The 24,777-nt window shown below is 40.9% G+C and overlaps 1 protein-coding gene across 1 annotated transcript in view; it reads right to left on the bottom strand.

The window, feature by feature from the left end:
• Positions 1 to 1,653: 1,653 nt before the first annotated feature.
• LOC119730086 (HEAT repeat-containing protein 6-like) overlaps positions 1,654 to 24,777 on the bottom strand; it is a 33,799-nt gene continuing 10,675 nt past the window's right edge. Inside the window, exons 5-21 of the mRNA XM_038202871.1 lie at positions 21,972 to 22,067; positions 20,865 to 21,329; positions 20,165 to 20,329; positions 18,625 to 18,747; positions 18,126 to 18,202; positions 17,628 to 17,757; positions 16,502 to 16,601; positions 14,943 to 15,807; positions 14,150 to 14,321; positions 13,007 to 13,102; positions 11,709 to 11,843; positions 10,297 to 10,419; positions 9,416 to 9,540; positions 5,395 to 5,555; positions 3,966 to 4,051; positions 2,691 to 2,894; positions 1,654 to 1,716 (exon numbers count right to left, since the gene is read on the bottom strand). Of these exons, the coding sequence (XP_038058799.1) occupies positions 1,654 to 1,716; positions 2,691 to 2,894; positions 3,966 to 4,051; positions 5,395 to 5,555; positions 9,416 to 9,540; positions 10,297 to 10,419; positions 11,709 to 11,843; positions 13,007 to 13,102; positions 14,150 to 14,321; positions 14,943 to 15,807; positions 16,502 to 16,601; positions 17,628 to 17,757; positions 18,126 to 18,202; positions 18,625 to 18,747; positions 20,165 to 20,329; positions 20,865 to 21,329; positions 21,972 to 22,067 (3,186 nt within the window). The remainder of the gene's footprint in view (positions 1,717 to 2,690; positions 2,895 to 3,965; positions 4,052 to 5,394; positions 5,556 to 9,415; positions 9,541 to 10,296; positions 10,420 to 11,708; positions 11,844 to 13,006; positions 13,103 to 14,149; positions 14,322 to 14,942; positions 15,808 to 16,501; positions 16,602 to 17,627; positions 17,758 to 18,125; positions 18,203 to 18,624; positions 18,748 to 20,164; positions 20,330 to 20,864; positions 21,330 to 21,971; positions 22,068 to 24,777) is intronic.

Here is a 24,777-nt window from a genome sequence, read left to right as displayed (position 1 = left end):
AAAAAAAAATCATGTCCTAATCACATTTAGACTAGTTTTTGCAAAGGACACATTTAACAACTTTAGATAAAACTTGACGAGATTAATCTCTTCAAAAGAAGTACACAGGAAATGAATATTCAGTGTTTTATGTAGGAGGAATTTGAAAATTAAAACCAAAGCAGGCGCTAGTTCCTGTCAATAAGATTCAAATAAGATTGCACTAGTAATGCAGACTTTAATACTAAATAATGGTAAATTGGGGTAGTGATTAAAAATAAGCGCTGGGCGGCCGACCAGCGTTGGAAATTGACACAAAAATACCACTTTTCTTGAAAATGGCAGCTCACCAGGTGCCATAATTTTACAGGATGCTTTATAAACTGTCATTCACTAACAATCCAGTAAAAGGTATTTCATAATAATTTGGTAGATTTATTTTTTGGTGTTTGCAAATGTTGTATATTCCCTTTAAGGTCAAGAAGCATCAACAGGAAGAGTTGGTTTCAACTTCAATTAGCCTTCGTTTTGGATTCAAAGTTAGCAGCTGTATATTTAGAATGTTTTGTTTGATTTGAAGCTCGGATTTTTGCTTCATGATTGAAGATTTAAAGAAAAAAATCAATTTATTCATTGCATGATTCGTGTTTTAGTAATTAACATTAGAGCTCTAAGAATGTTTGTTTTCTTTGATATCAAAATTTTAAAACGGCATGAAAGAATCCTTCTCAAACAAAAAAATTCATTAAACAAAAGAAATCAAGAAAAATAACACTTTTTCTTAGTTTTGTTTGCTGTCTGGTGCCTTTACTGAAAGTGCAGAACTACCCATTTTCCCTGAAAACAATATTACTTTACAAGTATATAGTGTTTTTGTTGCCAATGTTGGTTGTCGAGTGCTGACAGCTTATTTGGTTGGAACCAGTCCCTATCCCAAATGTAGACCTTTCCAAAACTTTATTTAAATCATAATATAACATACTGATCAGTTTAACCCTAACCCCCCAAGGCTCTGTTGGCTAGGAACCATCCTCAATCCTGCAAAATCCTCCAATTGCCATCATGTACAAATTGGATTTTATCTCAATCCTCAAAAATCGTCCGCTGAATATGTTCAGTGGAGGGGTGACCATTTCCTCAATCCTTCAAAATCCTCCAACAGTCACTGTTAATGGGGTGAGGCAGTGCTGTATTGGAAGTTGACAAACTAGTTCCCTCGGCTTCGCCTCTGGAACTAGTTTGTCAACTTCCATTACCTCGGGGAGCGAATATCGACTGTCCACCCTCAAACCATGTTAAATATTTGTATACTAAACATAAAAATGCTGGGCACAGCCTACAAACTTGACCCAATACGTACTCTAAAATCAACTGACATTTTTTAGCCATTCAGCCTCCATCCTCCAAAATCCTTCAAAACCGCCTGGAGGATTATGGAGGATTGAGGCTTAGGGTTATGAAATTAAACTCCTCAAACATATTTTCAGTCTGGACCAACATGTGGATTTCGGTAGATTCATGAATGTACATGTACATGTGCTCCTAAAAACCTTTCAAACAGGTTTCTGGGTGACTTTTCATGCCTTCAGATTGCGCACGAATGGATACCCAACCGGTACTTAGATGTTAATAACGGAATAAATATGTGCTTGGCTGTTTTCAGACAAGTACGTTTCAAACCAGCCGGGGGCCTGGATGAGGATCAGCTCGGGTCATTATCCACATCCAGGCCCCCAGCTGGTTTTGAAACAACACACACAAACATGTCAAAAAGTCAACACTTCTCAAATTTTCCAACGATTTTGTTCAACAATTTGACTTCAGGTTGTGTGAAACACCCCTCTGGGTCATTATCCACATCCAGGCCCCCAGCTGGTTTTGAAACAACACACACAAACATGTCAAAAAGTCAACACTTCTCAAATTTTCCAACGATTTTGTTCAACAATTTGACTTCAGGTTGTGTGAAACACCCCTCTGGGTCATTATCCGCATCCAGGCCCCCAGCTGGTTTTGAAACAACACACACAAACATGTCAAAAAGTCAACACTTCTCAAATTTTTCAACGATTTTGTTCAACAATTTGACTTCAGGTTGTGTGAAACACCCCTCTGGGTCATTATCCGCATCCAGGCCCCCAGCTGGTTTTTGAAACAACACACACAAACATGTCAAAAAGTCAACATTTCTCAAATTTCCAACGATTTTGTTCAACAATTTGACTTCAGGTTGTGTGAAACAACCCTCTGGCCAAGTCTATGGTATGTGCCTCACGCGCGTAGTGCTAAAAAATCTCCTTATATGGAAATTGGCCTGCACGCGGCGTGTACTGAGCGATGTGACGCAGAATGTAGCGGTGTTTCACCGGCGGTTTATATCCACCCAATGTGACAGGCTCTCAACCAATAGGAATTGGTAAACTGTCTCAGGTATTTTCTGAATGTGTAATCAAAGCGTGCAAGATCTGGGGCCAATATCATAGAGCTGCTTAAGCACAAAATTTGCTTAAGCACAAAAAAATCTTGCTTAATATCATCAGGTCACCGGCCAAAACTCCACTCGATTGTTATGCGAAGTAAACAACAGCTAAATACCAGTCACAAGCAATGTACATCACATGGAGTTTTGACGGGTTACGTGATTTTACTAAGCAATGTTTTTTCGTGCTTAAGCAAATTTTGTGCTTTAAAGCAGCTCTATGAAATTGGGCCCTGGAGTTCAAATATGTCTGAAGCATATGGTACTGAAATAAAACGTAAAACAGAGGGAAAGTTGGTTTTACCTTAAAGTTCTTACAATCCCGGACTACATCGGTGAGAGCGGTGAAGACCTCAGTGGACCACGGCACAGAGCCTAACTCCAGATGTGTGTTCCTGAACACGTTGCCCATGGCATAACAGGCATTCCATCGAACCTAAAATTTAGAACAGAATGTTGTCTTGTCACTAGGGCTGTCCATTTTCAAATAATTTAGTATTCGATTACTCCAAACTGAGTTAGACTGAAAATGGGAACTTTAAAGAAGGGGAACAAAAAGCGATTGCTTGTCCTTTTTCCTACATGTTAACATCACATCATTATTTATTTATTATGTATTGCTATAGACAATTTATTTTGAACAATTTGTAGTGTAAATGATGAGAATTGTTAGTACATTTTTTTTCAATGGTGTTGACATGAAATAAAGGTATCTGAGTGAACTGAACTGAAAATTCGGATATTCAAAACTGCCTGCTGCAACAGCATGCAGTGCCGGTATGGGAAGCTTGAGTGCTTTGCAGTAAGTATTTTATAACCATAAAGAGGTGAACAATGAACCACTGTCGACAAAAAGGTGGCACCTGACGGTAAAGCCAGCACCGTCGCCAGCTCAGGGCATTGGGGGGGGGGGGCCCACAGTACAAATTAGGGGGGGCGAACCACAAGAAAAAACACACTTGTATATAATGTTAACGCTTATGGTTTTTGCCACGGGGGGGGGGGGGGGGGGGGGGGGCAGTTGCTTGTCAGGGCGTGCCTGCCTCCCTTGTCGCTGTGCTGCAGAGTTCTATTTCAGTCCTAAGAAGTGTCACACAAGTCAGTCACAATAATCTGTCTGACGTTCAAAGTTCTTCCTTTGCAACAGATCAAAACATCATTTTCCAGGTTTTTCCAAAATATTATTTTGATCAACTGAACCAATGACCGTTCCAGTTCTATTTGAGTCCTAAGAAATGTCACACAAGTCAATCACAAGTCAACCTGTCTCAAGGTCAAATGTATTCCTTTGTAACACATCAAAACATCATTTTCCATGTTTTTCAATAATATTATTTTGATCATCTGATCCACTGACAGTTCCAGTTCTGTTTGAGTCTTAAGAAGTGTCACACAAGTCAACCTGTCTCAAGGTCAAAGGTATTCCTTTGTAACAGATCAAAACATCATTTTCCATGTTTTACCAAAATATTATTTTGATCATCTGATCCATTGACAGGTTACTCACCTTCACCCTGATGGCAGCCCCAGTGGTGATGTTCTTGAGGAGAGCTCTGATCGCATCGGTCACAACAACCTGGATGCTGCTTTTGGCTGCTTGTCAAGAGAAATCATAATGTAAACAGTCAAAAAAATACTTACGAAAATGAAAAAGCAAATAAATCTCAGGCTGAATGAAAATGCAAACTGTGTTTAACGTGCTGCAATTTCTGCCTAAAGGGCGGTTCATTATTGACGTGAATATGAAACAAATGTGACAGAGTTGAAATGCGTTCAACTTTTGTAAATTCACAGTGCGAATACTCGCCACGACGCCACAAATTTGCGTTTACGTTTGCTTTTGCCCTGAGCATGAATCGGCCTTAAGGCGGGTTCATACTTACTGTTAGTGCAAAAATGCGATGCAAATCTTACGTCACGGAGCATTCGCTGCGAAATTCGCCCGACTTGAAATGTGTTCAACTTTTGCGAATTCCCAGCGCCAAAAATTGCCATGACATCACAACTTTGCATGCGCGTTTGCACTTTTGCCCCCGAGTATGGCTCTGCATTTAGATGTCAACACTGTTTGCTCATGAATATGCAAATTTACACTGGAATATTAAATATCATACAGACCACGTGCCACTCTAAGAAATGCAAATGAGGAACAAAGGCCTACATCAAGGTTTTCTTTAAAAAATTATTGCATGGACCCTTTATTCAATTTTGTCCAAAACACACACACAAACATGTAACGGAGAGCCACATACTGGTATATCAAGTTGTATTTGCATCTTATACATATACAGTATTAAGGCGATTATTAGCCCAAACCCTAAGAGTTAAAAAAAAACACCCATGTTAATGGCACTTGACCAATAGGAGTTAGATATGATCAAAAGGAGAAAGTTATAGGAAAAAGACGCAAAAGTTTACAGACTTATGAGGCACCTGCGTTAATATGTGACATGTTCGAAGAAAACAACTCTTCTTGGGAGAAAGCAAATCACAGTCTGAAACTTCTGTGGTATATTTTAGACATTATATGGATCAGAAATTTGTGAAAAAAAACCTGATTAATGAAAACAATACCCACAACATGATTTTGGGGTTGTATCTGGGTAATTCAATACATTTAGGGTCCAACATGTGACATTTTTCCTGCCCCTGTTATCTCTGAACTCTGTACTTTACCATACAAGTTTTATTAAGAATGACTTCAAATGATTGTTCTTTTGTTGGGTACATGTAGGTGGTTTGCTACTCATAATCACTCTTGGAGGATAACTGCATTAAGGAGTGCATCAGATTTACAAAACCACAGAGGTCAGACGTAACAGGGAAAAAAGTGGACGCCAGACTTATACAATGACCCATCTCAATTTCCACATGTCACACATACCCCCCACATTATCACTTTCCCTACCCCCTTACTCCAAATCCCACTTACTCACCCAAGGCTTGGGGTCTTGCAAACCGCACGAGCATGCCAAGCGCCCTCACAGTATTAGACTTGACCTTGTCATGATCCGAGGCACCGGCGATGGCCGCCGCAAACAGCTTCTGAAGGAGCATGTCCGAGAACCCCTCCAAGAAAGTGGTATCACCCGCATCTCTACCAAAACAGAAAATGAAAAAAGAAGATGGATTTGCATGTTAATACAGAGAAGACCACTGCGAAAAAGGGACATCACAAAAACGCCACAGTTAAACATATTGTCTCCTTTTTAAAAAGTAAGAGTTTTTGCTGATAAAAATATCAAAGTGATACATAACACAACAGCATTCAAAAGCATAATTCAAAAATGTGTTAAACTTTTACAATTACTTTACAGATAGTCCATCAGTTAAAAAAAAAAAAAATTGTGATAATCAAAAAGTGGAGTTCAGGGAAAACCAACCCGACTGAAACATTTCCCATGAGTATTCACCAAGAAGTAATAACATCAATCCGATGAAATATATGGCTGATGATGTCCCGCAATTTCTGACTTAGGTCGTAAATTCAGCGTTAGCTCAGACGCCGAGATGCAATTAGGGAATGCACGCGAAAGCACGGTCCCCTGACGACTCAAGTGGAGCTTGTCAAGTGGAATAAATGTCCGCTGTTCATTATTACTTAGGGAGGAGGAAGTAAGATGCTGTTTCTTGTGGGTGAGTGTTTGCAATCTACTGGAGTGTCAAAGACGTTTTTTCCTATTTGAAGGGAAAGTCCTGTCTTAACCCTAACTCCCTAGCATGATTTACTAGGAACCATCCCCATCCTGGCAAATTCCAACAACATTTTGGGAAACTGCACACACACACACACACACCTTTGATTTTGTTCCTGGAGGAGTGCCAACCCAATGTAAAAGACTGCCAGTTTATGTGTACTGTACATGTACCCATCATGCCCATCCTGACAGATTCCAACAAAGCATGCCTTTGCGATGGGGTTTGATGGGTTGAGCAAAATAGGATCATTTGCTTTTAGTGCATTCTCTTTTTGTTTGAGGCAACAAAATTGCTCAAAATATTTACAAGGATGCATAACAATAACTTGTTGAAGTTTTAGTTCTGTGAATACTGCACATTTTGAGCACGACAGGAAAACTTATAAACAATTTTAGGTAAGGTGTAACTGGATTCAGTGGATTCATTCCCTCACTAACGCTCGTAAAAAAAAACTATGCCGACGGGCACACTTTCTTAAACGACCTTCAATGATCGTTTTCTTCCGAATGATGCCATTTCAAGCAGAATAATTTCACAGAGTATTTCAGTCCTATCTCCGCTTTGAGCAAGGATTTTCTCACTAAATCGGTAGACCCGCACATTACAGGGTAATTGCACATGTTTCTATGTGCTTTTAATATCAGTGAACGAGGTACAAGGCTCTAGCACTGCAACACTCACTAATTCCACTGGCTCAGGAAGTAATTGTCTTAAGCCGATGTATGAAATTCATGAAATAATAATCAGTTACTGGAAAGATGCAACAAAATTGTAAATGTCTTGGGGCCTTGGAGATCATTTCGCAAAATCATCTATATATTTTTATTTTAACAGTATATATTTCAAATTGAGTAGCCATCTAGCTCGCGTTTCACAGTTTACCTATGGTAATTGGTGAACGCATCATGGTAAAAATGTCGGGGTTTATTCAAGCGCGCGGAAATGGTGTCATCTGACTTTCAAATAGACCCCCAAACGCACATCACATTTCACAGGCTGCTACTCAAGCCTCTGTTTTGATAAAAACAAAATGGTAATATCGCCTATGATGAAGTGTCGAGTCTTTGGGAGCCGTGGTTCATTGGAAAGCACTCTCCCAAGAGGATGTTAGCTCGAATCTTTGATCTGGTACATACACGCCACAAGTCCAGACAACACGCAACAGAAGGGGGGGTTGGGGGGGTTGGGAGGGCATAGGCCATTCAACCATACAATGTAGGCCAAGTAGACACTTCACAAGCCAGCCAATCCCTGGAGAGATTTGGCCAGGCACTGGTAACACAAGCAGCTTTTGTGGGTCATGTTTTACGGCGCTGCGGGAACGAGTGCGGATCAAGAAAGGTAATTTGAGTGATTGCTGCTGAATAATGCATAACGACGGGCACAATATATACTGCAGCTGATTTTGTCGGTGTCCTGGATACAGCATAGTCAGGTTAAATAAATGGTGTTTTGTAAATTGTCGGGATTACATTGATCTGCAAACAGGTGTACGCATGGGGTTTATGCATGCAATCCTATTTGATGTGCTCCAGTTCCATTTTGGTTTTGTACTACAATTTTCATCAGGGCTTTAAAAGTGAAGTTTTCTTAGCTGACTTTGAGGGTACAAGGGGAAATTACTGGGATTTTGCCAGAACATATCCACACTGAGATGAGTTTCACTTTTTGAAAGGGGTTGGCACTCTGTACATCTCTCTGGAGTCTAGTTCACATATATTGGGAGAATATTGCGGGGATCTTCTACACCTCAGCGGTGAAGACAAAACCAGAGTGAAGCCAAGGTTTGAAGAAATGGCTTATGCTTGGACATAAAGGTTGCAGGCCAGTAAATAGGCCCAAAATTTCCAACGCTGGCCAAATCACGATTTGCATGCCCTCAAATTCTCTGCTATTAGAGCATTTTGTGGGCCATGAACTTGAGGGTTTGTAACAATGAAGAGTGGAAGCCGTGCACAGGACTGTGAGCTTGTATTTCTGTGAAATATGGATGAAATTGGGCACTAAACAGCTAAAAGTGCTCTATTTTGCAATGGAGCATAGGCATCATTTTTCAAAATGGCGATGGGCTTCAGGACTGCTTTAAGGGGTTATCATCTTTGGTTGGAAATTTCTCCTAAAAGTCAAAGGATTCCCCCAAAAAATTGAACAGAAAATGAAAGATGATGAAATAAGCTTTAATTTGATGGGTGTCTCAAACACCTTGGAGAGTTGTAAGTAAGTTTCCTGAATTCCGGAAGTGGGGGCATTTATCATTGGGGACTATGGCAGTTTATTTACAGGGCCCAATTTCACGGCGCTGCTAAGCACACGATTTTCTGCTCACAGAGCCTCTGTCTATTTCCTCCGTCTAATAAACATCACATTTTAATACAAATATCATAATTTTGATTTATGCATTCATTCCCATGTGCTGCGACAAAAATCGTGAAAAATATTATAGCGCCACTGCAGGATTAAAGTTCCAAAGTGAGACAAAAATTTGAAAATCCCCAAATAAATATTTATACAATCCTCATTTCTATTTTTCTTTTAAGAGTACTTTAGAACAGTGAAACATCTTAAAGAGCACTATTATTGGACTGTTAATATATTTGACTCACTTTTAATGTTAAAGATAATATACAACATTTGCAAACTTTACAAAACAAAACTACCAAATTATTATGAAATGCCTTACTTGACTGTAAGTGAATAATAGTCTCAAGCATCCTGTGAAATCACAGCACCTGGTGTGCTGTCATTTGCAAGAAAATGGGAATTTTGTATCAATTTCCATCAATGGTCGGCCATCGTTGGAAAAAAAAAGGACTTTTTTCACATATTGCCTCCAATTTACCAAATTTAGCCAGTCAACATTTTTTTTGCAATCGGTTACGCATCCATGAACAAGTGCGAGCCAGCTAGTCTGGTTCCCTGACTTGGCAATTCCCTGCCGTCTATAAATTGATCCGTTTCGTCTGGAGTAGGGTCAGGGAACCAGACTACGAGAACAGCATCTATGAACACAAAACTATAAATCGCTCAGTGTAACAGTATGTGCTATAAAATGCTAACCCTCATATCCATCCATTTCTGAAAATTACAACAAAAGAAAATGTTGTATATTCCCTTTAAATAGTCTTCTCTTTCACAGAAATATTCTTAGGCGCTGAATATTAAGCACTGTTCAAAACCTAATATAATATTGAAACCTGCATCCTGCTACCAAACCACAAAAGAAAAAAAGAAAAATTCCATCCTAACTTTTGGACTCACTTGTTAGCAATGAGCGCATCGCTGAGATTACCGATGGACCAGGCGGCTCGTATGCGGACATTAATGGATGGATCTTCTAGACATGTCAGGATTGCGTTGGCTGTATCGGCCACAAACATGACATCCTGGTAGATGGAAGGAGAGAAGACACAGGTTAAAATGTAGTGTTTAGGCTCGACTATATTTCAATAATACCGTATAGTGACAATACTTTTTTGGATACCGAACAATGTTGTCAAATAGCAAAATACCGACAAACTCGGTTTGGAATTTCATTGCCACAATTTTCCCTCTTATGTGGTTGATGTGTGCAAAAGCAATAAAAATTTGTGCTTACTAGTCATCCAGCAAGGCCAATAAAGTTCTGCCCATGCTGCCTGTTTGTGGTTTCCCTACTGGTAACACCACAATTCTTATTGTAAACATAATAGTCTGCCCAGAAAAGTACCTGAAAATACCAAATACGCCATCAAACCTAGTAGTGCTGTGGTCAAGGTGCTTGAGACAATCACAAGTAAATCGCACGTCAGTCCACAAGTCAAGTAGAAAGCAACAGAAGATGAACAAGAACAAAGGAATGCTTTTGTCCCGGATCATTTGAATAGCTTATGACTTGACTTGGGACAGGATGAGGATGAATTGGTAGACCTGTGATGGATTTGTGAGGACTTGTGATGAACTCGACTACAACACTTGAATCAAGTCATCGAGTCATCCAGCCTCAAATCTAACAAGCTATTCAAATGAGAGCAAAGAGTACTTCAAATTGGTTTGGACAGTAATGGCTTTTAAAGGATTCTAGAGACAAAGATGAAGTCATGGCTGAAAAATGAAGCCGAGTTTTGAAAACAGCCTTTAAAACATTAGAGTCTGAATCTTACCTCTCTGAGGCAGGGGTACAGGACGTAAGCTCCCAGAGCTCTGACGGCCGCTGCCTTGACTCGATAGTCATCGTCATTGCTTAGACCAAGGAGGAGGGTGATGCACAGGACACGTTTGCCCATCTGTAAGAATGAGTCACATCAACATAATCAGTTACATGTAAACCCTTGTGCACTCCGTGCACGAACAGTATATGGGGCTTTGTGACAACTTTCGCAAACCAAGTGGGAGGGACACACGGCATGCATGTACTTGTGAAGTGCTGTGGCCTCGTGGTTAAGGGCACTGGATTCGTGGTCTGCGGGTAAAGCTGCAGGTTGTGGGTTCGAGTCCAGCCAGGGGTCATGGTGCGTGTGCCCTTGGGCAAGGCACTTTGTCACTCATTGCTTCACTCTACCAAGGAGTAAAATGGGTACCTGTGAGGGCAAAGATGGTTATTGTACTTGATTGTAGCTGCTTTGCGCTGAAATGGCAGCATCGAGCTGTATACTCCCCAGGGAGCTGAGATGGTGTGTTAGGAATGCTTCATGGGCCCAATGAGCAGGGGTAATAATGATGTGGCGCCTTGAGCACCAGTCCTGCTAGATACGTGCGCTTTATAAATACCCACTATTATTACATGGACTTGGTTGCGCGCATATGGCGGGAAGTCCGCGTAACTTATTTTGTTCTGAATATGTACAAATGTGAAACGTCTTCACATGAGCGTCAAGAGCCACCGGAAGCGCATTCAAACATCCCTACCAGTGATCTCCCCCAAAGGGCGAATTCAGAACTCAATTTTCGGTGGCCAAGAGGGCTTGTGTATTTTTATTTTCAAGAAGGGCAAGGGGATAAGTATAATGGAACCATGCGCTATTTCCAAATTATAACATTTAAACTACAAGGTATGTGTAGCTGATGGCTTGCGAGGGAGATACGCAACGTTTTAATTTATTTCCTGAAAATTACAAAAAAAAATTCGGGGGAGGGGGCCGGCCTCCACTGAATCTGTCAATGTTTTAGCCCAACTCTCCCTTTGTGACCGTAGAGGGGGTACTTGTGCACGGAAGGGCCGAGGCAATTTACCCATCAACTTGATGGATACAAAACAACCTGCAAAGCTATAAAGAACATCAGGAAGAACAAAGTTACATTTTTCCAAAAGTTCATGGAAATTCCTCAGAAGAGAATTTAATCAAAAGTTTGCATCATACTTTTAATCTTGGAGATTATCTGAAACGAGTTTTCATATTAGGGATGACCTGAAACAAGTCACTTGTAAATTGCCTTGTGTGACACAGCCGTCATAATCAGAGATCTGCCCCAAACCTCTTATTTCATGGAGACACTATAGCAGACGAATTTGCTCATCAGGAAAGACCAACCAAAATGTAACGTGAAGAGTACTGCTTGAGCTGCAATGTTTTACCTTGAGAAGCTCAAAGCACTGTGGTCCAATCGTGGACAGGCAGTAACATGCCGATGCCTGGAGAACGCCATTGCCTGAGTTTTGCAGTATGGCCGGCAGTGGTCCAATCAGGAGTTTATCCCACAATAACACAACCTGGCAAAAAAAGAGCACGGACTATGAACAAAAATTGGCAAAAAAAAGTAAAATACAAAGCCATTTAAAAGCCTTTGTTTGGCATTTGCTCCACCCCCCCCCCCACACACACACGTTTGTTTATGGTATAAATTCAGGATTTTCTTTTGTTCATCTTCCCTTTTCCTTTGTTTGTACTCTTACTTTTTCGCAACAGCTCTTATTGGTTTTGTACACCTTTTCTAATCGAGGTCGTCCTCATTTTGGTTCCTGTCCTCGATTCACCGATGATGTTGCACGTGTGTGTCCTCGATTAAACAACATAAACAAATGCACCCACACACACAAAAAATCTAAATAAAACATTTTTAAAAAGAAAGAATAAAAAAGTTACCAATATTTTACCAAATTCCCCCAAATACTTTTTTTTCAAGCTGCTAACCAGTCTAGTATCATGCCTGGATTGGAATTTTTAAGAAAAGTTAATTTAAAAAAACTATACAACATATATACACTCAACCAAAATAGAAAGTCCCCCTTAATCCTTTTTTTTAACTCAAAAACTACTGAGCACCTCTTTCTCAAATGAGGACTGAAAGAAATTCCTTAGCAATCCAGCCATACTCTTTTTTTTGCCCAAAAAAGTGATAATGTGTACAAAATTATGCAATTTATGACAAATGGTACCGAAAAAAAGCTGCACTTTTGTATACGTGCAAGGCGAGTGTGAACCATAACTTGCATGTATAGAAAAGTGCAACTGTTTTCGATATCATTTGTCATGAATTGCATAATTTCGTACACATTATCACTGTTTTGGGCCAAATAAAGAGTATGGCTGGATTGCTAAGGAATTTCTGTACTGATTAGTCGTTATTTGAGAAAAAGGTGCTCAGTAGTTTTTGAGTTAGACAAAAAAAAGCATTCGAAGGGGGGACTTTCTTTTTGGTTGAGTGTACTTTTTACTTTGAATTTTACCTGTTCACTGTACTTACATCACTTTGCAATCTCAAACACTTTCAATGGCAAATAGAAGAGTTACTGTGAATACGCTTTAGGTAGATCTATATGCACAAACATTTCCTTCTGTATTTTTTGGCCACGGATGGGGTTGATTTTCCAAGGATCCACAATTTGTTTCCACAAGGGAATAATCCAAGAAAGAATCTATAAAAGCAGCCTACCTCCTCTGGCGTGAGCCGGACAGTCAGTTGACTTGTGGGAGGTTCCAATTCTGGATTCAGCTGAGACAATATGGCCTTACCAAGCTCCTCAAGAACCTAAGAAAAAAAAACAAAGACATAAATGATGCTGGGGCAGATTTTGAGTTTTTTCCAAGAAGGAAACTTGAACCAAAATCAAGGGGTTAGAGCGGTGATGCTTCTTAATCTGAGTTTCGATTTTGCTTCTAAAGAATTATTTTTGGTTGACCATTTGGTGTTCACATTTTGAATCAACATATCCGTGGATTCGCCCAGGATTTCGAAAATTAGCCGATAAAATTTGTCACTTACCGGTAATAAATCATTGTTATTAGGGAACATCTTAGAACTTTCCATTACAGAATGCTCCTTTGGGAACTTGGCTTATTTTCTTGGAAAAAAAATCAGTGTTCTGAGTACATTTCCAGCTTGAATGGGCTATGTCCTATAGAGCGTGTTAGTCCCGCCAGTTCACGTTCAACTTTTTATGTGAATGTCTTGATACCAAACACTGACAAGTCTAGAAGACTTTACCCAAATGTTATCTGTGTGATCGATTAAACCGTTGTACAGGTCATAATTTTCATTTTATGACACCAAAGTCTTTGGACTTATTTCCGGTGAGGTTAATTGATAGACGAGGAAGGAAATTCTAGTTTTAGATTCTGGAGAAACGTCATTCCTGGGGGAACCCACTGAAGCAGAAAGAGACTGAAAACCCAATCCATGTGCCTGTCGGTGTTGGATTCAAACTAGGGTTACAGAGGTGGAAGGCATGGAAGGTACCACTACACCAACCTGGGTCCAATTTAATGTTGCTGCTAAGTACGCAGTTTTCTACTAACAGAGGCTCCGCATATTTCATGGAGACCGTAAGCAGTAAGCACAGCAAAGGGCATGCGTACCTCACAGAAAAAAAGTTGCTTAAATCAGTGACGTAACAATAGAAATCTCCATGCGCGCAACCATAAGCACATTCACGCCATGAAATAGTGCTTAAGCTCAGCAGGATTTTCTGCTATAGTAAGCAAAACTTTTCTGCTAACTGTTAAGCAACGCGATGAAATTGGGCCCAGGTCTATCAAGGATTTGAACCTTGTCCTCCATTTTCATTGTCCTGCTTACCTTCAGGCCATGTAACTGGACGGAGGAATCTACCTCGCCCAGGCAACTGATGACAATGGTGCAGATGTGATCCAGGATGTCCCTCACGATGGGCAAATAACCCTTGACCAACTGGGTCATGACCTGAAGGGCCTCCAACCTCACCGGCAGGGCTTCACTGGGCGTCTGTAGCCTGATCATAGACAACAATGCAACTCAACAATTTTTTAAACCTAACTCCCTGAACAATTTTGCGGGGAACCTTCTGCACTCCTCTATAATCCTCCTCTGTATAGTTCATTAATGACTCATTCTTTGAACTTATTTCATGAGGCAACAAAGAACATGCAAAGCGGCTGGGCTGGCTGTATCTTTCTCAAAATTGTTAACACTTCCTGATGGATTTTGAAGGATTTCGGAGAGTTGGGGGTTAAAGGATCTTGGATCTAAACTGTGTGAATACTTTCAAAAGGGAATTCAAGATAGATAAACAATTACAGGAGTCTATACTCTACACCAATTCTACCAGATGCCCTTATCTTTCCTCTTCGTTAACTGCCATATATGAGAAGATTTAGCAGACGCACTTTTCGTTACTGTTTTTCAAGAAATTTACCAAAACTGTGATCTACCCTGCATTTTTGAAACAATCGTTGATCTCTCATTTCTATATAAGATACTGAAGACACTAGTCTTTCAACACATAACAAGTACCTGATTTATCTGAATCAAGAAGCACTGCGATTCTAAAAAAAAATATACAGAAATAAAGAATTCAATGAAGAACAAAAATATGTCAACAATGATGGAGTACCTGTGAACTTCACCAATGCTCGAAACAGAATCCCTCAGGAGGACAGCATCAGTGCACCACCTGACGAGCCAAGACACCGAAGCACCTTCCAAGAGATTCTGAGGTCCTTGGTTCACATCCCTGCCTGGCTGCTCAGTAGACCGATTCCCAGTGCCTGCCGTCCCTAATAACGAAGCACTGTCCAACTGACTCCCAGGTGGGTGGTTCGCATCTCTCTCTCGGTGCTCAGCGGACTGATTCTCAGACCCGGCCAGCCCGGACGATGAAGCACCATCCAACTGACTCTGAGGTCGGGGGTTCACATCCCTACCTACCTTATCATTAGAGGGTCCCGAAGTTTCCACTGTGGTTTGGATTGTCAAGGACCCTAATGCAGCCACTGGTACAGCAGTGCCCGTCAATGGTTGGCCACTGGTGATGGCTCCGCTTGTATTGTCTGAGGTTCCATCTCTTGTTTTCAGATTACTGACCTGGGGACCACGTCCAACCGATTCCTCAGAGTCAAGTTTGGATGTTCCAAGGTGATGACTAACAGATGCTGCAGGCTTCCCAAGGAGTTGTCTTTCTTCTCCGATTCTACCATCCTCATCCTCCGAATCCTCATCTGGTTTCCTCTTCCAAGACTCGTCGTCTTTGTAGTCCTCCTCGTGGGGGCTCTCGTACCCTTCTAGGGTCCTCTCAGCCCCGCTCGGTGTCCTCCAGGAGGGGGCGTTGATGCCCGTTTGAGGGGCACTCTCTGAGGGTTGGACGGTGGATGGTTTGAGGAAATCTTGGGATTGGAGGAGGGTGGTGATTTCGGGGAGAGGCACGCTGGTGGAGAGGATGGCCCCCATGCAGGTCAGGCAGGCGGTCCGTACGTTGTTGTCTGAGAGAGAAATTAGAGATTAAAGGGTCCATGAGATGACATTTTCTTTAATAAAAACACATTTTGTGCAACTTTCTACTCTTCTTCAATGTTTCAAACACAATTTGACTTTCCTTTTTCAGTAAATTTTATTGCAGAGTGCACTTCTTTAAAATTTACTTCTTTAAAAATATAAAAAAGTCCATGCTTTTCCGGACAACTGAGGGCGCTGTTGCCGTGACGTCATTGCAGGAAGACACTGTTCAGTTTAGGGGTTTTCTGTTTAAATTGTGAACCGAAAAATGTATTCATTGAAAGCACTTGTGAGAAAACTTTGCTCATTGGCTTACTGCTATGTACTGATACAACAACGAATCACCAAAGAAAACAAAATTTTTCCACGGCAAAATATCAATAATTCTGGCAACTTTGGTGCTAAAATGGCTGTAACACTGAGGTTTCTGCCCGGAAAAACATCACAGTTTGCTCATAAATATGGAACTTTGCATTTACATAATTAAAAAGGCACCAAATTACCCTTCAAAATGGCCAAACGAACATTTAAATTAAAGTTAAATGGGACACAAAGGTGCATTTTCATGGATAGCACTAAAAAAATTACATTGCATGGGCCCTGTTATAAGGAGTGCATTCCTTTCACGAAAAAACATTTGGGGAAAAAAGAAGGAAAATGACTGGTTCAAGTCCTGCATACCTCTGTGGGTGAAGTAGGGCCTGATTGCCTTGGCGATCCTGGTCAACAGTCCGGGGGCCAATTTGTGGTAGGGAACATTCTGGACCAAGATGGACAGGCACTGCATGTACAAAAAAATAACGAGAAGACAAATAGCCATCAAGATCTTAACCCGACTTTATGACTCAGCTTGCCACAAAATTCTGCACTCATGATAACCACTCCGTGTCAACAAATTTAAGAGAATTCTGCATTGAAGAACTATGTAAGCACAGAACCCTTTGGACACGTGTACTCAAGCAAAACTTTCTTGTCAACCCTTGAAATATACTTAGAGTATTTCTTAATTTTTTTCACAAAAATATCTTCGCAATTTACGAATTTCCTATTATACCAATGTGAAATACCTGAAGTAGATTGCATGAACAAATAACAGATATTGTTAATAAACAAACTATATAAAAATGTAAATGGCGAGTATCCCAACAGCACAGCTTGAGTTGGAAATGCCCAACGGAAAAAGATTAGTCACTCACAGTTACCAGGGCCATAAACTTGGGCCTAAGATATTGTAATCAGGCAATACAAACAACTATAATTCAAATTATGAACCAATACAATAATCTTTTCCATTATGCAATGTACAAGAGCGCTTACACCTGCTTCAGACTGGCGATCCAGCATAGCGCGGAACCAAAATATTTCCAAGATTTGAAACAACTGGGAGCGACCACACATGAACGATCGACTGTAACAGCCAATCAAAACGACTCAAGGGAATGGTCAATGTCTGAGAACGAAGTCTACTTGGGTCAAACCGGGTCATTCCTAATGGGTTCCGTGCACAAGTACCCCCCTCAACGGTAAGAAAGAGAGAGTTGCGGGAGACCACTGGGAGAGACATTCGAACGCAATGCCAAACACCTGATGCTCACGCAAGACGCTATGGCTTTGTGCACACTACGAATAAAATAGGTGGAGCTAACTTCGAGCTATCCCTGCGTAAACAAGTACGCGCACGCGGTGCGTCCCGTCCACTGGGCTCTCGAAAGTCATAAAATAGCACCCTCTCTCGTTCGGCCGCAGAGCCCATACTCTTTGGTTTGGCTTGATTCTGGCATGCCAGTTTGAGACAGGCGTTACTAACCTTAATTATCTGTGTGAGAGTTGTAGAGAAGCTCTCAGCCATGAGAGCCAGGATCAGACAGCGATGGATCTCCTTGATGGTGGCTGCTAGGGTGTGTGAGAACGGGGTGAAGGAAGAGTGCTTCAGCTCACTGGCAAAAAAAAGAACCAAGATAAACAGAATGAACACCAAATTACTCAGGTTTCAGAGAGTAGCTTAGAAGTTGCCCGACTATTTTTGCAACCTGAATTTAATATTAATAAAGCAGCAAGAAGGTCACAACAACTTTTGTTTTAAGTGTAATGAGACTAATATCTGATTCCAATCGTCTTAATATCGTCGCAGTTACACTAAGGTCCCAAAACAAATCAGCGACTGATATGTTCCCAACGATCGCAGTTCAGGTGCAGCTTGATCCTGAAAAGTCCGTTGCTGACTGTTCTGTGTCGTCGCTACCTTGTCAACCTGAGGGCAGCCTTGATTTCTAATTTACTGACGTCATCTAACTCGGCAACCTACCTATCATCTGCCGCAGCCAGGAACTGCCTGGAGCCATCCAGCAAGGCAGCTAAGACAACCACACTACCAACCCTGGACTGCAAATCAGAATATCAAAATTAACTAAGTAAGTAGTAAAGTAAAATCTGTCACAAGCCAATTTGGTCCATCCGGCCAGCGTTTATCTACGCTTTTAATGGCATGAAATGACAGAAAACATTTCTATTCCCCATGGATGAGATGGCAGTCATCACAGATTAACCATAGCAGTCCGAAATCCTTTAATTTTAATATGACTTTTCATACACCCTAGGGGGTTAGGGTTTAGGCACCATCGAAACTTTCAGTTTTGGTAAGATGCACTTTTTGGACTTAGGGTTGGTAAGGATGTATCTTGAGTGGTAAGAGTTGATTGGAAGGATGTTTTCTTGGGATGAGGGATTGTGTGGAGTTCTTTCCTTTTGGGATTAGTGTTTTTGTTTGTTGGGTGTTTTTTTTTGGGGGGGGGGGAGGGACGTACCTTCGGTGCTGGATCCTTGAGCATGCTGGTGAAGAGAGAGAAAGACTGAGATGACCCTGAGGATGATGGGGTGTCAGGGATGAAGGCTGACCAGTATCCAATGATGTGCTTCTTCTCTGTATTCTGAAGATAAAATTACCACATTGTTCAGACATCAAGCCAAATGATGCAGAGGTTTTTTTTAATTTCTGAACCTTGCGTATCCTTCCAATCTAGTCTGAGGTTTAGAGGATTTTGCGGGATTGCAGAAGGTGGAGCAGAGCTACTACACATAAAGCTTCAAGTTCCTTGTATTAAGTACAATGATTGTGTAACCTGCATAACAGCTGAATATTTTGTAGGATTAAGAAAAGCCCCTAGCAAGAATACCTAGGAAGATAGGGTTCAGCATAAGATCACAAAACGAGTGGCTACCAATACAATAGGATCAAATTCACGCAGCTCCTTGGGAATCAAACACAAAATTCTGAGCTCAAACATGTTATCAACAGAAATTCCTTGTAATGTACACTGCAGTTGGTTTGCTCCCCGCTAAATTTAGTGAGAGACATTATGTGCTTAATAAAGAAATTGTGGGTTTAATATCCACATTTTTGAAGATTTGTTTTGAATTCCACTATTTGTTTTGGATTTTACATTCAAAAGCAACCATATCTAAAATGAACCCTTCCATTTCTTGTGACACAGGCTTTTATGACATAGGCTAAAGAAAACAATTGAAACCTTCCCAATTTACTCCATTGTCTCTGATTGTTACTGCCTTCACTCACTAGCATGACTAGCGGTCTTCTTGGTACTTAGCCTGCTAATTCGACTTATCAGAAAGTTCCCACCCATTTTTTCACCTTTACGGCTCTGGTGCGCATTGCCTGTGGCATCTCACTCGTCACTTTTCTTGGCACGAATGTGAGCTGAATGGAAACTTCCGGTGAAATTGGACAACTGTTATTCGGTTTGAACAAAAGTGGGATAACCGGATTTTGATAGCTCCGATATCTCCCAACACTAGCTTAAAGGCTAGTTCATACTTCAGACAATTAATGCGAACATGACTTTTTAATGTCAAAGTATTTGCACTGTTAAATTCATGGTTCTGTTTTATGACATCAAATTTGTTCTGTTCATATGGGCTCCGTGCGCCGAGAAAAGAGGGTGCCCTTTTAACTAGCAATGACGTCCCATGGGCAGGACATTTCACTGGTTGATGCGCACCGTTCCTTGTGTGTGACGCACATACACCAGGGGATTTGTATTATGCACAAGCAGTGGTAGCGCTTCGCGGCAAATGAATTGCAGTCAGTCAAGATGGTGTTGGTCGGTCACCCCCAACTGTACTTGCTTTGCCGGTGAGGGGGGTACTTGTGAACGGAGCAGATACTCATAGCTAATAACCCAGTCTTGACCAATTTTCCTATTGAGTAATTGACACCTGTCAATGATCGACAAGCCTTATTAATTATTTCAGGAACACATGCCAAAACATGAATTCCTCCAATTTTAACAATTATTACTAGCGATGACTCTAGAAGGATCAGCTTACCTTGATGACACAGTGCAGGCATGTCAGGGCAGCCTGCCTGACTTTGGAGGCAGCCGATCTTAGTTTAGACGCCTGCCCTCCCTCTGTATCTGAATACTCAGACTCTGAACTGCTCACCCGACCCCAGGCTGGGAAGAGGGAGGATGGGTCGGTATTGTAAGAGCTCTGAAGAGGTAGTTGGAGTCAAGGAAAGAAACAAAATATAACCTGAAGAGTTATTCAATTCCTTTAAGATGTTAAGACACTTTAACTTTTGTAAAATTTGATAAATGTAGATCGATTAAGCACCAAATAACGTTTTACATATGGAGACCCCCAGTTATGATAGAAACATTGTGTCAGATAATGTACAAATTAACTAAAATTAATTCTGATCGATAGCTGACAAAATACTTCCACCTCTACTCAAGGCTGGTATAAGTGTACAATATTCTGTGCCGACATTACTCTACAAACTGGCAATTCAAGCGTCACAGACAATATTTTTTTTGGACTTTAGGGGCTTAGTGAGTAAACCTGATTATGTATTTTTGAAATCTTATACAACCATCACCTTGTAATGGTCAAGAACTAGGAGTTTTTGGATCGTAGCTCTGAATCATTAATTAAATATCATGATTAATTGGCTCCGTCACGGACACTACTTTAAAAAAAAAAAAAAAATGTGTGAGCAGTCCAAACTTCTTGTGAGGAAATTTACCTGAATGTTTGAACTCCTCCCAACATCTACTGTAGGTGTGGCCGGTTGCTCTGCCCTCTGCGTGGCTCCATACCGCCCACTGTCCCGCCCTTTTCTTGGGGTCACGACCTTTTCCTTCTCCTGTCTTCCCTTCCCTTTCTTCTTCCCTTTCTTTCCCTGCCCGGGTCTGGGCTGGGTGAAGGGGAGCATACCCCCGCCTCCACCACCCCCCGGGCGTAGACTGAGCTCCTCCTCTACTACTTTTCCCCCTGTGTCATCTTTATCGGACTCTTTGCTCGCTCCTTGCTTCGCTGCTTGAGGAGATCTCTTTGAAGGAGTAGAGCCAGGAGGGGGTTTCCTGGGGGCGGAGTCTGTGGGCTTGGAAGGGGAGGGGCCGGTGTCGATCTGGTAGAGGGGCGATGGGTACAGGGTGGGTGGGATGATGAAGTTGGTTCCCACCCCAGGCAGGCCGTACAGCATGTAAGACTGATGAGATGAAGACATTAAATCGTGAGAACCAACAAATAATATCATACTGGTGAAGATAAATTTGAACTCCCCCCCCCCAAAAAAAAAGGATTAGTCTCACATGAATATTTGTTTAAAATATGACAGATGATTTGTAGGGGCCCACTTTTTCTGGGACACACACTATGTACGAACACAATTGTTTGGCCTGACTATATAAAGCAGGCAATGGAAAGGAAAATGTGGCACTTAACATTTCGAGATCAGGTCAACCAAAAGGAAATAAGACAGTGAACAAAAGGTAACGATATCATTGGAAAGGTCAGAGAGACAAAATGGAGGTGGACAGGACATGTAACAAGAATTCAAGACAACAGGTGGACTAAAAAAACACTGAGTGATTGGCAACCACGAACAGGCAAACGAAGAAGAGGAAGACAAAAAGGAAGATGGAGGGATGACATCATCACAGCATTTACGATTACGGCTACATGGACCAGGTTGGCTAGACAGAGAGAGGAATGGTACATTCATGAGGAGGGCTTTGGATGAACTCTAGCGCAGCCTGATGATGATGATGAGGACATTCTCTCACATATAGTCCACATCCATCATCATCACTCGTTTTAGTGGCTTTCAGGAATATCTTTGTACTTTTACCTTGAGGGCAGCAAGGATCACTCCCAGCTTTTCATTGTGGACTTCCTTACACACAGCCAGGATGTTCTGAAGACCACGCAGGGTACTGAGGAGCAACTGCAAATAATAAGCAAAGTCAGATTGAGCAACTGTTAATGGAAATAAAAAAGAAATTTGGGGTTCCTTGTTAAACCTAGTCTATGGAATAGCCGCAAGCCTCTATGATATGCGTGCAGATCGGCGACTAACTTTGCAAAACAAGACTGCATCTCGACCTCCACATTCTGACCATTCAGCGGACACCTTCTTTCAGGTCTTCGTTAACCCTTTGTTGTATTACAAAAACATGGCAGCCAATTGACCAATCAGCAGCTAAGCCCGAAATTTTGATCAAAATGACATCACAATTTCTAAAAATCGACTCCAATTGGCTGGCGGGCGGGGGCGCATAAAATGTGCATGCACAGATATCAGATGTTGTTAGGGAGTCTTGGCCGTGTCTGCAGGCTCCGTTGAACAACGGATGATACTCAGACTAATTCTGACCCAGCCAGGTGAAACACAGTGCATCAAACTAGCAAAAAGCTATTCGAATATTCTGTTGATGATTGAATGTTTGGTAAATTCAGGTCAGCCCTATAAACGAAGTAGGTTTCATTCTGTTTTAAAGGTAGAGTACATGTAGGTCATTTGCAGCTATCCAAATAGTAACTGATATTGAATTGAATGATTGAATGTTTGGTAAATTCAGGTCAGCCCTATAAACGAAGTAGGTTTCATTCTGTTTTAAAGGTAGAGTACATGTAGGTCATTTGCAGCTATCCAAAAAGTAACTGACAAAATTATTGTTCAAAAGCATATTTGGTTTAAAGATAGTAATGGCAATAAACTCCCTGTGAAATTAATAGCAATTGCTATTATTCATCAGTTCAGTGCGTGACATCGCGTAGCTGCGATCAGCTGAATGACAATGTGTCCCGGAGGCTGACTTCGGGCGCAATTCCAAACATGACTCGACAACTTTTGAATTGAAATCGAGATCCTAGAATATTGTTTTCTTGGAATATACAGCATTCACCGAGCTAAAACTTTAGTTGTTAAGCACCCATCTTTATGTAGTGAGACGTCTTTTACAAGGCACCGTACAATTGGCACACAGCCCAGAAAAATGTATACAAACGCGCACTCAGTGCCATGAACGTGCGAATATCAGCCCTTTTCTGCCTGCACACCAAAGTGTGAGTATCATGTGCATAGATTTGTGCTTGAAAACCAACATTTTAGTTTCAAATGAGCGAAATTTGTATTTTCTTTACATTCTAATGTCACAATGCAAGTTCTCTGCTACCGCTGGGCTAGGTGTTAGTTTATTTCATGTTGACGAAAGGAGTGATTTTGGGGTGAATTAGTCTTCGTAATCACAAAGTTTTAATCACCGTGTTTATCGTGTAAGTCACATGTTGATTTATTGCAATATGACTGTTTCATGCCAGGTGCAATTTGGAGGCCTAGTTCACTACACAGCCGTACACTGGCCAGGCGTTCGGGGAGCCTGATTAAAATATTAGAACCAAGAATATTAGGAACCTGTGATTGAACCGGGAACCTGATTAAAATATTAGAACCAAGAATATTAGGAACCTCTGAACCGGGAACCTGATTTAAATATTGGAACCAAGAATATTAGGAACCTGGGAATCTTAGGAACCGGGGCAACTTTAGAAATACAAACTTTGTGATTATAATTTATCATTGGCAACGTTATTACAATTTATAAAGCTGGAAGTTGAATCTAAGTTATATGATTTTTGTAACACTTGTTTTGTGAGTTAGATTGAGATTCAGATATAGAACTATTGTAATTGATTTTGTAAACAAGTAATCTGTAACAAGTTCATGAGACCAAACATAATTTGACTCCTCCTGGTGTTTTGATTTTGTCTGTTTGTCTTGGGTTGTTCTTGGCATCCTTAAATCTAATCATTTGCGGACCTCCTTAATGGCGTACCGCTACATTTAGATTTTGAGCACTTTTGTTGCTTCAAGCAAACATAAAAATTCACAAAATATGACAAATGATCCACCCAACCTTTTAAAAACAAACACTACAAAACAAGAATTTTGTTGTTTGTTTAAATATCCATTCATGCCATTAGACTAATTGAAAGTGCCACTCTGCAACGCATCATGACAAATGCATCTTAAAACCAAAGAGCAAACAAGAGAGAAAGGTCTTCAGTTTCAACGCAATACGAATGACGGAAGACAACCACTAATCATTTTCATCTGTAAGTACTGATTGATTTAACTTAGGTGTTTGCATTTCTGAGTCGGGAGACGAGTTACTATTTAACTCAAATTTAATTTAATTTTTGATGGATGATATATCTTTCTGGGTGTGTACATGTACATGTATTGAATTCAATTGTGATGTGCATTTTCGAATAATTCAGCCCTCCTATGCCATGTATGCAAACATACATTCTGTTCAAAGTTGTCTTTTCAGTCAAAATCAATCAAGTAACTGTTTTCAACAGTTAAAAGCTCCAAGCTTACATAAAGCTGGATTGACTGACTGTTAAGTGTTATGCAACTTGATTCAGCTATGCTTTGACTGATAAGCCAGCTGTGCCTACTTCTTGCCTGCTTTTGTCTGTTGACTGAATGTGACTTGTCACAGTGCTTGCTTGAAATATGATCTGACTGTTGGTGACTAGCCTGTGCAAAAGGCATGGCAGGGGAAGGGGATTGAGTTTTTGACTGTCTGTGACGGTTCAAACAGCAGGAGGGTTAGTATTTGGTAATTCTTAAACATGGACTTGATTGA

This window comes from Patiria miniata, unplaced genomic scaffold (genome assembly GCF_015706575.1).
Source record: "Patiria miniata isolate m_02_andy unplaced genomic scaffold, ASM1570657v1 HiC_scaffold_22, whole genome shotgun sequence".
Lineage (NCBI taxonomy): Eukaryota > Metazoa > Echinodermata > Asteroidea > Valvatida > Asterinidae > Patiria > Patiria miniata.
The sequence above is the reverse complement of the archived record's forward strand: the minus strand, read 5'-3'. Positions and strand labels throughout refer to the sequence as shown.